Source organism: Aythya marila (assembly GCF_965140915.1).
Source record: "Aythya marila genome assembly, chromosome: 3".
Classification (NCBI taxonomy): Eukaryota; Metazoa; Chordata; class Aves; order Anseriformes; family Anatidae; genus Aythya; species Aythya marila.
This window is the reverse complement of record NC_139044.1, coordinates 91,889,714-91,903,782: the sequence shown is the minus strand read 5'-3', so window position 1 is coordinate 91,903,782 and position 14,069 is coordinate 91,889,714. Positions and strand designations below refer to the sequence as shown.

The 14,069-nt window shown below is 35.6% G+C and overlaps 1 protein-coding gene across 2 annotated transcripts in view; it reads right to left on the bottom strand.

Moving 5' to 3' along the window:
• Positions 1 to 13,833, bottom strand: part of LGSN (lengsin, lens protein with glutamine synthetase domain) — a gene marked incomplete at both ends in the record, with an annotated part of 21,246 nt that extends 7,413 nt beyond the window's left edge. The window contains 2 exons of one of the 2 annotated variants that reach the window (XM_082756511.1): positions 5,269 to 6,253; positions 13,804 to 13,833. In XM_082756511.1, the coding sequence (XP_082612637.1) occupies positions 5,269 to 6,253; positions 13,804 to 13,833 (1,015 nt within the window). Of the gene's footprint in view, positions 1 to 5,268; positions 6,338 to 13,803 lie in introns of those variants that run through there. The other variant, XM_082756510.1, reaches the window with a different exon arrangement.
• Positions 13,834 to 14,069: the final 236 nt, after the last annotated feature.

The following is a 14,069-nucleotide window of genomic DNA, read 5'->3' as shown; positions in this document are numbered from 1 at the left end:
CAAAACAAAACAATGAGTGCAAGAACTACATTAGCCAAAAGTGTAATTATTTAGGGAAAAGAAGGTAGAGACTAAATTCTTCCTGAATACATTATAGAAGGAGAGGTGGCAAGCAAAGAAATCAAGCAGACACTCTATTCCACTTACATTAGGTCTAAACTAGTATATATGGCAATTGTTACTATCACTGTTATTAGAGATAAACTAAGTGTCTCAAAAAGGACAGAAAGAATTACTGACTATACCTCTTTTTCTCACAGAGCTACAGGATGACTAGCTTACTGCAGGCACCAGAGACAGATGAGAAGAATTTCACCCAAAAGAGTACATAATAGAGCAGAAAGATAGGATGGAAGTGCTATCTGAACATTTTTGTTTTGTATAGATCAAGAAAAAAAATGGGAAATCATATAGAGACACAGCAGGAAGAGATTTTCTGCTATTGGTATGAAAGATAAAGGACTTATGAGTTTTGGTTTGCTTTAAAGAAAAATATCTGCTCTTAGAGTTTGTGAGGCAAAAAAAAAAAAAAAAAAAAGTAAAAAAATAAAGTAGCAAGTTATATACAGCTCAGCTCTAAGGAAAAATGAAGTAAAAAGAAAATGTGATGGTTTATTTGACAGAAAATAGGGACAATCGAGAAAGTTTAGGAAGGAGCTAAGTTTCAGCCATGTTATATTCAAGTTGAGTTCAAAATATTGAAAAAGCAACATCAGAAAAATAAAATTAACTGCAGATAGGGTATAAGGAAGGAACGTGATGAAATAGCACAGCATTGTTTTTTTCTCTTTGGGAGAGCTGTGAAAACAGAACAGATTGTATAAAATATAAAGCAGAGAAGACCAGCAAGTCAAAAACACCATCTTCCCCACAGTAATCCCCAAAGTCATGCAGGAATGACTGCAAGAGGTACTGAACATGATCAGCCCAGAACAGGATTTTACAAACCTCTCCAGTGTCCACTTACAGCTCCTAAAGTGTCTTCATTTCTACTTCCTGATCAATGAGCAAAATCAATAAGAACAGACAGACATTCCTCTTCCAGGTGAGCACAGGGGATGGTGAACTCTGGCAGCAAGGAGTTCAGACTTTGTTAAAAACATGTGGACAAGCATTGGTTTCTGTGGAGCAAAAAGTCTATGCTATTTGCATTGTATGAAAGTCTTCTTTTCATACTTCTGCCTGTAAATACCAGTTATCACCTCTTCTGACTGCCTTTTTACCAACAGCCTTGAACATGTCAAGAATGGCATCATGAGATTACTCACTGTAACTGAAAAGTGCTCATAGAGTTGATAAGTTCCACTCTTAAGAAATATAAGAAATATAGCCTGTTAGCATCTATTTGACGTATGGGTCCCTTCCAACTCAGGACATTCTATAGAGAATTTAGCAAAGGAACTAATAGTAACTTGAATATTTGGGGTCAACACCCGAATAACTTCTCATGTTGGAGTTCTTTTTCTGCGCACCTAACATTTCAACAGTCACTAGGTAACTTGCGATGCCTACAGCTGTAGTTAAGACATATTTTCATTCTTCAGAAATTTTCTCCACCCTCCTGATCCCATGCTGGTCACATATACATGTCCTTACTTGACATATGCACAAGATCAGCCCTGTTGAGAGGACCCATTCCTGGAGCTGTGCACATTTTAGCTCTTCCTTGTTGTTTTTTTTTTTTTCTCAGCTACAGACCAGGATGTACAAAAGGGCATTTACAGTGTGTTGCCCACCTACAGCTACATGGAGATGCTGCTGTCTCTTAAGATACAGCGGATAGCTTTGTCCTAAGCCTGTGCAGTGGCACCAGGTTGTTCAGTTCAATTAATTTCCTTCTGTGACAAAGAGAGCCCCACCCATGTTGTAAATCACGATCCTTGGGAACTCCAGATTTCTCAGATAAAATTTTCTTCTGTCTCCTCTCTGGTTACCACAGTATAAACATTCCAGTTTAGCAGTATGTAAAGCAACATGGGATATGTTCTGAGTTCAGTGAGGTTAATATACATTTACATTATATACTACATATATAAAACGTATTCCTGTGTGTATATGTACATGCTATGAAGTGTTGTGTAATGCTATATACATTACACTTCATCTGCATTTTTACTGTTTGGAAGATCCTTGGTCTCCCAAGATCACAGGCAGTGAACAGCTTACGAAGCATCTGATTATTAATGACTACATGCTAATTTGCAGAAGTGCCCATAATTATCATATATGGATACTTATGCAAATAAAATTCATAAATTCATGTTAATGCAGTCAGTAGAATTACCTAATTAGCTTTAAGTGTTAGCTTCTATCTTTCCATGGTGATGAATTAAATTCAAAGAGCTTTAGTTTCAGCTCCAGTTTCACTGACAGTGTCTAAACAGTATTTTTCATGTTGGCCAAATACTTTGGGTGTCATTTATTTATTTTTTATTATTATTATGCTGCATCGTTGTTGTTGTTGTTGTTGTTGTTATGTTATTTTTTTTCCCTCAAACACTTCTTTTCACAAAAAAGTTGGCAAGCAATATATTAAGTATTCAGAAGATGAATAGAAATCCCATGCAACTTCCAAACAGAAATTTGGAACAAATGCATGAACTTCTTTTTTTTTTGAGAGATGTTAACCAGGTAACTAGCATGGCTATATTTCAATCCTCTGCATTACAATAAGTCCCAGCTATGTTTTAGCCCTCCTACTGCTTCCATCTAGTGATTGTCCATTAACTGAAAGGATAGGTGTGTAGTTTTAGAACAGTAAAGTATACTCCAGACATCCAAATGTCTGTAAGTGCTCAACATAACTAAAGAATTACACTGGGCAGTATTTATCTAATTTTTTTTATTATAGCCATATAATTTCAATGCTCTCCTACTTTGTATTCTATATTAAACAGAGACACAAAGAGAACAATCTCTGTGTTTATTTGTAAATCCAATGTTTTGAAAATTTGCTGAATATGAGTAGTGTTTCAGATAGACGCAGTATAGATGTATAGTATACATGTCTAGATCCAAGACTTTTGTTCAATCACTTTTGTAACTAAAATGTTCAAGATAACATTTTAGTCATAAAATATTTTGTATTTTTTCTTATAAATCTTAATTGGCAATGAAATATTGTTTATGCAAAGACTCATTAAAGACTGCAGAATTTTATCTAAATCTTTCTTCCCTTCATTTGAGCTACTGAGTATATTCAATGAAGATTAATTTCAAAGCACACAAGTTTCTATGTAAGTAGAAACTATTTCTACACAAATAATGTGTTGTTTTTGTTTTTTGCTTGTGGTTTTTTTTTTCATATACTAGTGGAACTATAAAAGTATACATGGCACCCTGTCATTTGTTTGGTAAAAGACAAATGGAATCCAAACCGTATGTGACTTGTTTTGTTTTAGATGTGACAAAACAGTATTCCCTCCCCTCCATTCATAGTTAGTTTTCAACTAGAGTTCACTCACAGTCATTTTACTGCCAGTGACACAGGTAAAGATTAACCCCAGGTTCATTTAGGCATTTCAGAGTTAGGAAAATAATCTAAACTAAACATGTAGAATTCTTCCCCATTGAGGAGAAAGAGAAGCCAGTTTCTCGAAACCAATTTCTCTAACCAATTTCTTTCCATTTTCTTTAACCATTCTGTCTTTGAACAGAGAATGACTGTCTTTCTCTGTCTTTCTCTACTGACAAAGAAATGAGCTTGACTAGATAGACACTTTAGTGGCTATATTCTGGTTGAAATCTCTCTGTAGAGTCTACAGTTAATCTAATCAAATCCTTATACTTTTTAAATGGTGTTATGAAAAAGAATAGTTTTTTACATTTTTTAAAACTTATTTTCTGGTTTTGCAGAAAACAATAGTAATCTAAATTTGGCAATTAATTTTGCTAACCTTTCAGCAGGGGAAAAATACTGTAAAGGAACAACAATATTGTAAGGGAACAACATCCATTGTAGGCTAAGAAATAATCCTCTAACTTGTTTGTTCTAATAGACAAAAATAGAGAGTGATTTGAGCACAAAATATCATTTCAGACCTTTATGTTTCTCATATAGTGCACTGAATTACTGCTGATGATCACAGAGTCGTAGAATAGTTTGGGTTGGAAGGAACCTCAAAGATCATCTAGTTCCAGGCCCCCTGCCATGGGTAGGGACACCTCCCACTGTGAACAACTATTCATGGATATTATATTCTGAATTGTTCAAACTGGTTAACACAATGTCTATTGAAAAATCCTCCTGTGCCCAACAAAATTTCATATATTCAAACTGCCTGTTTTCAGAGCATATACAACCATGTTTCTACCATCTGAAAGCAGACTTTTCAAAGAGCAGGATAACTTAATATTGTTATACAAATTTAATTGTGACTTATAGATTTTATTATATAGTCAATGATAGACTTTTTTTTTTATTAATGAAGAGTAAAGATTCGTATTTATTGTATCAGTCATATAAGTCAGAGGGCATCGTATCTACCCTGAAAAGCTGATGATGTTATCTGATCCTGATACTCCTGGAAGTTTATTAACATGATATCTCTTCAACTGGTAAACTGTTGTTTGTGTCCTTCCTGGAAAACACACAAAGCAACTAACAGCTCAAGCCCATCACATTATTATAGTTAATAGTAGCATTCAGCTTGCTGATCCAGCTAGCCCAGAAGTCTAGTTTTTACTGTTTCAAAGAAACCACTACCTATTAGTAGCAATTAATCTGCTCTATAAACATTTCCAAAATGGACTTACTGAACACCATGAAGATAAGTGGAAGTTCTCTGCCTCATTTGCTTTTCTTCCCCTATATTTTATATTAGATGTTTTGCATTCCAGTCCTCTCACAGGACTAATAATTGCAAACATCATACCTACATGGGAGCAATTTTCACTGCTGGATATGTTAACAAAAAGGAAATTTTAAGAAACCCAACTGCCTTCAGAGTTTTTCAGTGTCTAGCAGACCTTTGGGAAATGTTGCCTGCACTTAGTTTAAATGAGGAAATATTTCAGTTTTAATGAACATGACATGACCACTTGTGCATGGCAGTTTTTGGCAGGCAGCTTGGCATCATAAATGCCTTACTTTCTAAAAAACTCAGCACAGATGTAGGGTAGAACTTCTGATCCACCCCAATGATACAGAAATGATGGGTATCAATTTTCTCATTAGTTCTGACTAAATTTTGCAACTTCACAAAACCCCACAAAATAACAGAAGCATTTTCTTTAACAGCACAGCAGGTGTTGGCTAAATATCCTTACCAGTATGGCTTGCAGAAGAGCCGAACTCAATCTCTGGAGCAGTGCTTTCTGCACTCGTAGAAGTTGCTGGTTGTCTCAGAATAGGCTGATCCACCTCACCGCCTGCTGGCTGTTGCTGAGCAGTCCCAGCAGAGCTGAGAACCAGAAGAGACTTGCTCTGCTGTCCCACTCCCTCCTTGTGGAGACTGTGGTACTTTTGATTCTCTTTTCCAAAATGGAGACTAAACAAGTCAAAGGGTCTGCCCTGTTTATCAGCTATTTTCTCCCCAGGCTTCAAGTTTTGCTGAGAAAAAGTGCCACCTGACCTACCACTGCAATTGGGCCCATGGTCAGGAAGAGGACTTTCACTTAGAAGTTTTTTCAGCTCTTCCAGACTTTGTTCAGAAATGCCAGGTGTGAAGGACTCTGCAGTACTTCTTCCATGTGTGGTTGCAGTACTCTCCAGGAAGCCTGTCTTTGTCATATGAAATTTGCTGTCTTCATCTGTCCTACCCTGTTCTTGTATACACTCCATCTTTTCACTGTCCTCTTCCTTGTACACTGTGTCTGCACACCCAGCTTTTTCTGTGTTGTTGGCAGCTTGTACATCCATGGGCAACTTTGTTTTACCTGGTGTATCTATCTTCTTATGCATTTTTTCTATTACTTTTACCCCAGTGCCAGCATCTTCTGGGATTTCATGTGTTTCCCCAGACATGTCTTCTTTCATGTTGCTGACAAAATGGGAAATGCCACTACCCCCTCTGTCTTTTTGCACTGGAGGAAAATTAGTCAGGTTTTGAATAGATTGATGTGATGGTGGTTCTGAACAACCAGTGATTCCTTGAAGATGATGAGGATCTGGGATTTTTGAGGTATGAGACAACTCCGTCTTCTCATTTTCTAACAGAGGAACATGCTTTGTGGTACCTTTGACTCCTCTGTTCTTTCTGAAACTACATATATTGTTGCCATCAACTTCGTCATTTGCAATTCCAGATGTGTTCTGCAACCAGCAATAAAATATACAACCAAATAATATGCATGAATGAAACAGAACATAGGAATGGTCTACTAGCACCAGCTTCATTTATTTTGTGGCACTTCCATCACTTCTTGGTCATGGAGGTCTTTGTGGTTACTTACTACCTTCAAATTATACTATTTGGATAAAAGGTTCCTACTGAAAATTGAGTGAGAAGGTCTTAGGTTTTAAAACAAAACAATGTACCTTCATAATTTAATTTTTAGGCAATCTTAGTAAATGAAAATATAAGATGTACACTGTGTGACATCATTTGTCAAAAAAGACATGGCCTTTAAATATGAAAAAGTGTGTTTTAATCATTACATTTATACATGTTCTTGTTCATATCAAAAACATTTGTATTTATAAAGGAAATAAATAGCCTTAAAACAGAATGCTGCCAATCATTTGGGATTGTATGGGAAGTGAAACCTAAAAATAATCTGGCTTTAACTGAATTTCAAGGACCTAGTTTGGCCAAATAACCAAACTGCCAGGGCAGCTGTCAAATAAACAAATCTCTATTTGGATTATAATGAGGAAAGAACCAGAGGATAATATTTACCTTTATATTTGGCATTAATATGATTTACATTGTAGTGTTGGGAGCAGATTTCTAAATTTATATAAAAAATATGGAGATGGTGCAAAGAGAAGCAACAAAAAATAATCTGTTAGCATTATCCCACAGAATATCAAGAAGTATCTGAATCATCTCTCCTAAGTATACTGATAGGATCATTTTTGGTCCTATTACTATGGGTAATTACCCCATCACTGTAGGTAATTAATTATTTTACAAACTATCAAGGTAGGGATCAAATTCTCCATCTCGTGAAGTAACAGTGAAGACTCTGTAATACTATTTAACCAAAATATATATCACTCCATAGCTGATCACAAACTGTTATGTTGGTCACAAATACCTGCTCAAGCATTTATTAATGACTAAGCAACTTAGCCAAGAGTTCTTGGTTTGCTTGGGTTGGACTGGAATTAACACCTGTAAAATAACTGGGAAACTGAGAGATACCATCTTTGTTACTGCTCTTCACCTTTTCCACAAAGACTAGATTCTGTCCAATTTCTGAATTTGCAGAAGAAATAAGGGTCTGCACAGAAAAAAGTGAATGCCAGTCTGGATAAGGCAAAAGAGCTTCCTGCTGGCAGACAAAAGCATTTAGAAGAAAAGGCAGCAGTGTATGAGACATACGTGGAAGGAAACAGTCACATGGCTTCCACTAAGATAATTAATACCTCCCTTTTTCTGTATTATTCCTCCTATTTTCTCATTATGTTCACCCATTACGCTACTTTCCATTAATACCCCAGTCAAAAAGGCATAAGACCTTTTTTTCCTGAAACAGAGCTCAAGGAAAGCTTCCTTCCTCTCTTCCCCTTGCTCTGAGTCTCTTTGATGCACTTTATTACAGCTTCTTTTGGAGCTTACTGGGGCATTCCTGCTAGCCCAGAAAGCAGATGAGTGCCAGCTCTCTAAGAAGGACATGACATTCTCTGCCTGTAACTCCCCCGCACATATCACAACCATGACTTGGTTGGCTCATTGAATCGACATGATTACTGTCTCATTGACAACAGAAGTCTTTGCTTACCTCAGTTTTAGCACTCAATTTCTAGTGATTCCATTTTATATTCAAAAAACTTTGGTTTATTCTCATAAAATGATTCTGGGTGTACTCTGATACCTCTACATGTTCACCCATGCAGAATAGGCCTAATTCCTACAGCTCTGTGTCATAACAGAATAAAAATGTAATGAAGATTCCTTCATTTACATTCAGTAATGTTCCTGAATAGACGAGCAGACAAGAACTGCTTATAATGGAGCATTTTAACATCCTCATTAGTAACACAACTCGAATGAAGCTGGGGAACTATTGATTGCCAAATGGAGTAACCTAAATCATTGTGAAATGAAAGAGGCATCAAATTAAATTTCTAGATATATAAAATGTTTTTCTGAAAGAAGAGAAGAGTTTCAGCTATGAAAGCTATAATCGTTAGAGGATTGCATTTTTAATGAATTTATGAAAAATATTTACTTAAACATCCTCTGCGGCAAAGGCTGCCATCATTAAAATATTCAGATTTCCTCTTTATGAAGTCTTCATATTTCCTTTGTCTTCTTCAATAGCTTGAAATCAGTAACATAACATAACAATATGTGCATTTCTGCCCTGCATTTGTGTATTCTGTGCTTAAAGATAACTACTGAAAATTCTAATGTTAGATGCAAATCTTGTCAGTTGTCCCTATTGTAGATCTTTGAAAATACGTTGAAAATAACTAAATATGAACACATCCTTTTGTATAATACTTAGATATTGAAGTCAGACAAAGAGTAGTTCATGTAAGAAATGTAAATGTAAAACATCAGAAATCTACCTGTTCCTGTAGTTAACCAAGCTAAATGATTTCCTGAACACAAGGTTCATATTATAATCTTTACCAAAACAAATTCCTTCTGAACAGAGAAGAGAAGGATAAGGACTGGCCACTTGTATATCCATTAATGGAGACATTTCTTTGTAATAAAATTCTAATGATCAATGTGGCTATAGTACTCTGCAAAGAATTTATTTTCTTTACAGGAGTTGAGACACAGTTGAGTACTGCATTTTTATCATAGAATATTTATCATAGAAAAAGGATATTGTGCTCATTGCTCTTAAATAAAAACACTGACCTTTTTTTGCATTTAAAGAAAATAAAATCTTACATTTACACAGAGAAAAATCTATGCATTACTTAGGACCCTCAGCACAGGGCACTCTGTGATTTTGTCTCTGTGTAAGAATGATTCTTCTAAATAAACTGAGATATGTACATGTATGAATTTTAATTTTAAAGTAATTTCATGGCATTTTCTGAAGTGGACTAATGCTGAAGTTTTTGCAAGGTACAATTATAGCATCCTTTCATATTAAAAATAGTCATATGCACGAGTTATGATACAGCCTTACTATCTAGTAGTTTATGTAGAAACTACTAGTTTCTACATAAATTACTACTACTTTTATCTAGTAGTTTACCAGAAAGAGTCTAGTGCTTGCACACAGAGGCAGAAGAACCCAGGATATAGGACCTAAGAATTTTCTCATTAATTTATTATTTCTAGACAGTTTTGTTTACAGAATACAGAATCAAGTAAAGTATCTTTCAAGTATCAGCTTGAAAGACTTAGCTGGATAGTGATCATGACTTAATTTCATTGAACCATGTGTCCTGTTACGCAGAAAGGAAAATAGAAATATTCATGGCAAAAGTTCTAGTTATTTTTATGTCATTACTGAAATTACTGAATGTTCCTACATTTTTGTTGCTGTGTGGCAGCAATTAACAGGAGCTACTATAGCTACATGAAAGTTCTTTCAGCCAACATTTGTTTCAGAATCATTCATGGGGCTGGGTTTTTCGTTTGTTTGTTTCTTATTTTCAAATATTTACTGACACACTAAATCAAAGATCTTGAAAGTTTTGAAGTTTTCTTCTCTTTCTTAAGTCGTAAATACTCAGGTGGTGATTCAAATATTCTTGCCAGCAAGGTTATTTCCAAAATGTAAACAATGTATGCAATACTATGCAATAAATCTAAAGTTTAGGTTTTCTAAAAGATGTATCTGATGTTAAATGTCATTGATAGGTATCGGTACTCTGCCAGGTCTTTACTTCCATTGGGACTTCTTGCCCCAGTGCTGTAACTCATGCTGGCACATTGATCCCCTTTGCAAAGGGGATTTGGCCTTAGAAAGCTTTCAGTAGAGGTGAACCACTGTGAGTCCTACAAGGCAGGTAGTCTAGGGGTGAAATAGACTTAATGTCTTGTTAATAAATAATTTAAATTCACACAAATAACAGCTTTGCATGTCTTCACTTGATACCTAGTGTATCATGTCATGTGCACAAGTGTCTGGATGTCTGTGACTATCAACAGAACAAAGTTCTCAAACTACAAAGTGCAAAGTGCAAACTACAAAGTACTACAGTGCTTCAGGGCTACACTTGTGTGTTACAACACTGTATTATATAGCACTATAAAATATAGCACTGTAAAAGTAAACACTGTAAAATATAGCACTATACAAAGTATAGCACAAATACGATTGTATTAGGGTGCTACACAAGAGAATATCCTGCTGTTCAGCTCTCACATGACAATGGCAGGTAAAAGGTGTAGAGAACAGAAGACAGTATCAGCAAGCAAATATTTCAGCCCTGTGCAGATGAAATTGCTTGCTCTACTTAACCCAATTACATGCCACTGCTGGCATGTCGTCAGGCTTCTACAGTTGAAAGACATTTTATATCTTGTGGCAACACAAAAGCCATATATCTAAAGCAATTTATCTCAATCAGTTTGTGTTCACTTCTAAGTTTTGTACAAGCTCTGAAGTGGAACATTAACTATATCATGAAATACAGCACTGCCAAAAGGCAGTTCGTCTGTAAACCTGCCAATCCACAAGCCAAGAACATTTGGAAATGTAAAGGGTTGCCTTTGGGAGGAATAATAAGCACAGGGATATCTGGTGTGTGGAGCAAGTGAAAATCCAAGACAGTTCTTGAACCTTTGCCTTAAAAGGTTTTTATAGATGACTCAAAATATATCTGCAATGTACTATGAGACAAATTCAGAGGTTGCAGAGGGAACCTTCTATTTTTTCTTACTTTTTGTTTCCTTCCTGACCTTAGGAAAGAACTCAAACATTATTGGGATTTATAAACCTCTCTAAAAAATCTACTGACAGAGAGAGACAGAAAAATGAGAAAAATAAATAAATAAATAAAATAAATAACAAAAAATTCATACTATAGCATGTGAATGGGGAAAAAAAAAAAAAAAAAAAAAAAAAGAAAAGGAGCAAAGAAATATGGTTTAAAAGATTCCCTAAGTAACTGCAGATGAATAGCTGCACTAGGATTTATATCACAGAGGAAAGTGAAAGAGAGAACACTGAAACTCCAGCAGCAGCTTTTATATATATATTCAACGAGATAACCCAATGTTTCTGCTACCGGCTATCCAAAAACTTAATGCAGCAATTCGGCAAACAGCACTGGTGTATCAATCACATTCTTGTTTTCTCTTTTCTTTCAGATTATTAATCAATTATTAATCAATTGTATCCATTATTTAGTTAAGAGGTCAGGGAGTAAGGAGGTGAAATTGTGATGGTCTTCCTCCGTTATCAAGATTTTTCAAGAATGGAAGATTCATTGTGCATAGAACATCAAGACATGAAAATCTGGTATTAAAAATCAAAATTCTGTAAGATGTGATTGGCTGAATGTTTTATTTATTTAAAGTTAAATAGCTTCACAAGGGTTTGAATTTGTTTTTCTATCATAAAAGTCAGTGGTGAAAATTTTAAATTAAAAGTTTTCAGTCTAATTTCCAGTCTAAGAAAATCTTAAAATATTGTTCAAAATATGTTGACAACTGGCCTTATTCACATTGTTTGAACATTTCTCCAGACTTCAAAAGTAAAACAATTTTTGCATTACACTTCGATTATCTTTCAATTGTTATGGAACTATAAATGCTGAAGAACTTTCTGGCTGTTACCAGGTTACCCTTTTCAGCTTTCTCTGTTTGGTACAGTCAAGTTAATTAATGTTTGCATGTGGCAACAAATCTCAAAAACTAAAATTCAGGTCTTAACAAGAGGTGCTCCTTAAGACATTATATAACAGTGTACGTAAAGCTAGTACATCCAAGTCCAAGTTTTTTCTCTGTGTCTTCCCCTGACAGATGGAAAGAGTTACCCAGCTGCTTGCCCCAGCAACCAGGCAGCGAAGGAGCAGAGGATGATGGAATAATTATCTACTGCTGGGAATTAATGCAGCTTCACTAGAGTCACTGGAGCTACTCAGATTTATACCAGGAGGGAATTTGGCCCATGGAGTATAGAGCCACAGAAGACAGCACAGACATTACCAGGGAGTTGCTCTAGGAACAGAGAAGGATTTTGTGTTTTTTTTTTTTGCTTGCAGTGCTAAAACAATGTATTCTACTGTAAATAGACACTGGTGGTTTTTCAGCTAGAGACATGAAGATCACAGCACATTGTCAAGTTATTGCTGTAACTAATTCCTCTCTCAGTGACCTTGTTTTATAAAGTGGTTCTCAGAGAGTGATTTACTGCTACAAAAACCTCCCTGTGAAGGACCTGCAAGTGGCATAAATATTAGGTACATGTGATTGTTTTGCAGTTAGAGAAGCTGTAAAGCACAATCTTGCCATAGGTCATGGGAAGATGTGTGGTAATGTTAGGAGCAGAAGCAAAGTCTCCTTTCGTTTTTGAAACTTTTAAATATACACAGGATTACTAATGTCCTTCATGGGAAAATGAATAGAAGAGTTTAGCTCACTTATTTTCACATCTGACCTCTGCCTTCCTCCGCTACTCCCATCCAAAGACTTCATGCTACATATCCAATTAGTAGATTAGCTCTCAAGGTCTCAAGATTCACTGCTTCAAGGCAGCAGAATCCTTGTGGTAAAGTTATTTGCAAATACTTTCCCTTGGACTGTGCCACCTGCAACATGTAAGAAAATTCCCTAAAGCAAGATAGACTCTCAAAATTAAGAAACTGATCCTGCTTTCAAAATGACTTTGGAACAGAAAATTACATTGGTGGTGTCATCTCCAACTTGCAGTGGTGTAAATGAGATGTAAGAACAGGACCCATTTAACACATGACTGATCCTCTTTCTGGAAGACATTTGCAAGGAAATGGACTTAATGATATACAGGATTTTTATGTCTAAATTCTATGACTCATTTCATATCTAAAGATGGTCTGGGAGGCAGTTAGTGACTCAGAGAAGGTATATCTCTGGCATAGTATTCATTTGTTCACCTTGACAAAAAATGTTAGTAGCCTCAGGAAGTCTGCCTTCACCTTTACTTCCAAGCTACCTTATATCTTTCTCAATATTTTAAATTAAACATTTTAATTTCATGTTTTCCATAATAATATATCTTGGACCCTACCCAAGATAACAGTGGTTGTTGTTTTTTGGTTGTTTGTTTTTAGTCTTGTTGAAAATATTTAATGCAACTTCAGGGTCAGAATCTAAGAATCTAAGCAGCTCCAGCTCCACTCAGCTCAGTAGAACAAATCAAGGGCATCACTTTCAGGTCAGACATTTATGTTAGTGGTTTCACTTATATTAATTATGTCAATTTACTTTTTCACAAATATTAATGGGTCAGATTTTAGACCTGTATTTCTGATACTTTTGCTAAAATTATAAATGGAAGATATAGGAAATTAAAATGTGTTAGACTTGCTTTCTAAGGTAAATGGTTGTTTGAGCTTAAACCAGAAGTCTTTCTTTGACCTGCATCTGGCTCAGAATTAGACCATGCTCAATACATGTGCATGAAGACATACACATACACCACAATTAAGTATTCGTTCACTTAAAATCTTGAAGCGGATATTAAAAGTATTTTATATCATATTATCTGCTCAGATATCATTCACAGTCAGTCCCTTACCTCCTGAGTAAGATCTTCCTTTTCATTCATGTCCACTTCATTCTAGTTCAAGTCACCATTAGAAATGGCTTGGTAAAATTCTAATAGAAGTACATCCTGTATTTATAGGCATGGACACAACAAAGGTTAGTTAAAACAGAATTGCTGTAAAGTTCTTTTCCCAGAAGGCTATGCAGGTGATGAACCATACAGAGCAACCCTAATGTGTCATGCCCAAGAGCACCACTTTCTGGAACAGTGTTAAAGTAGTAAAATAACAAATGCAC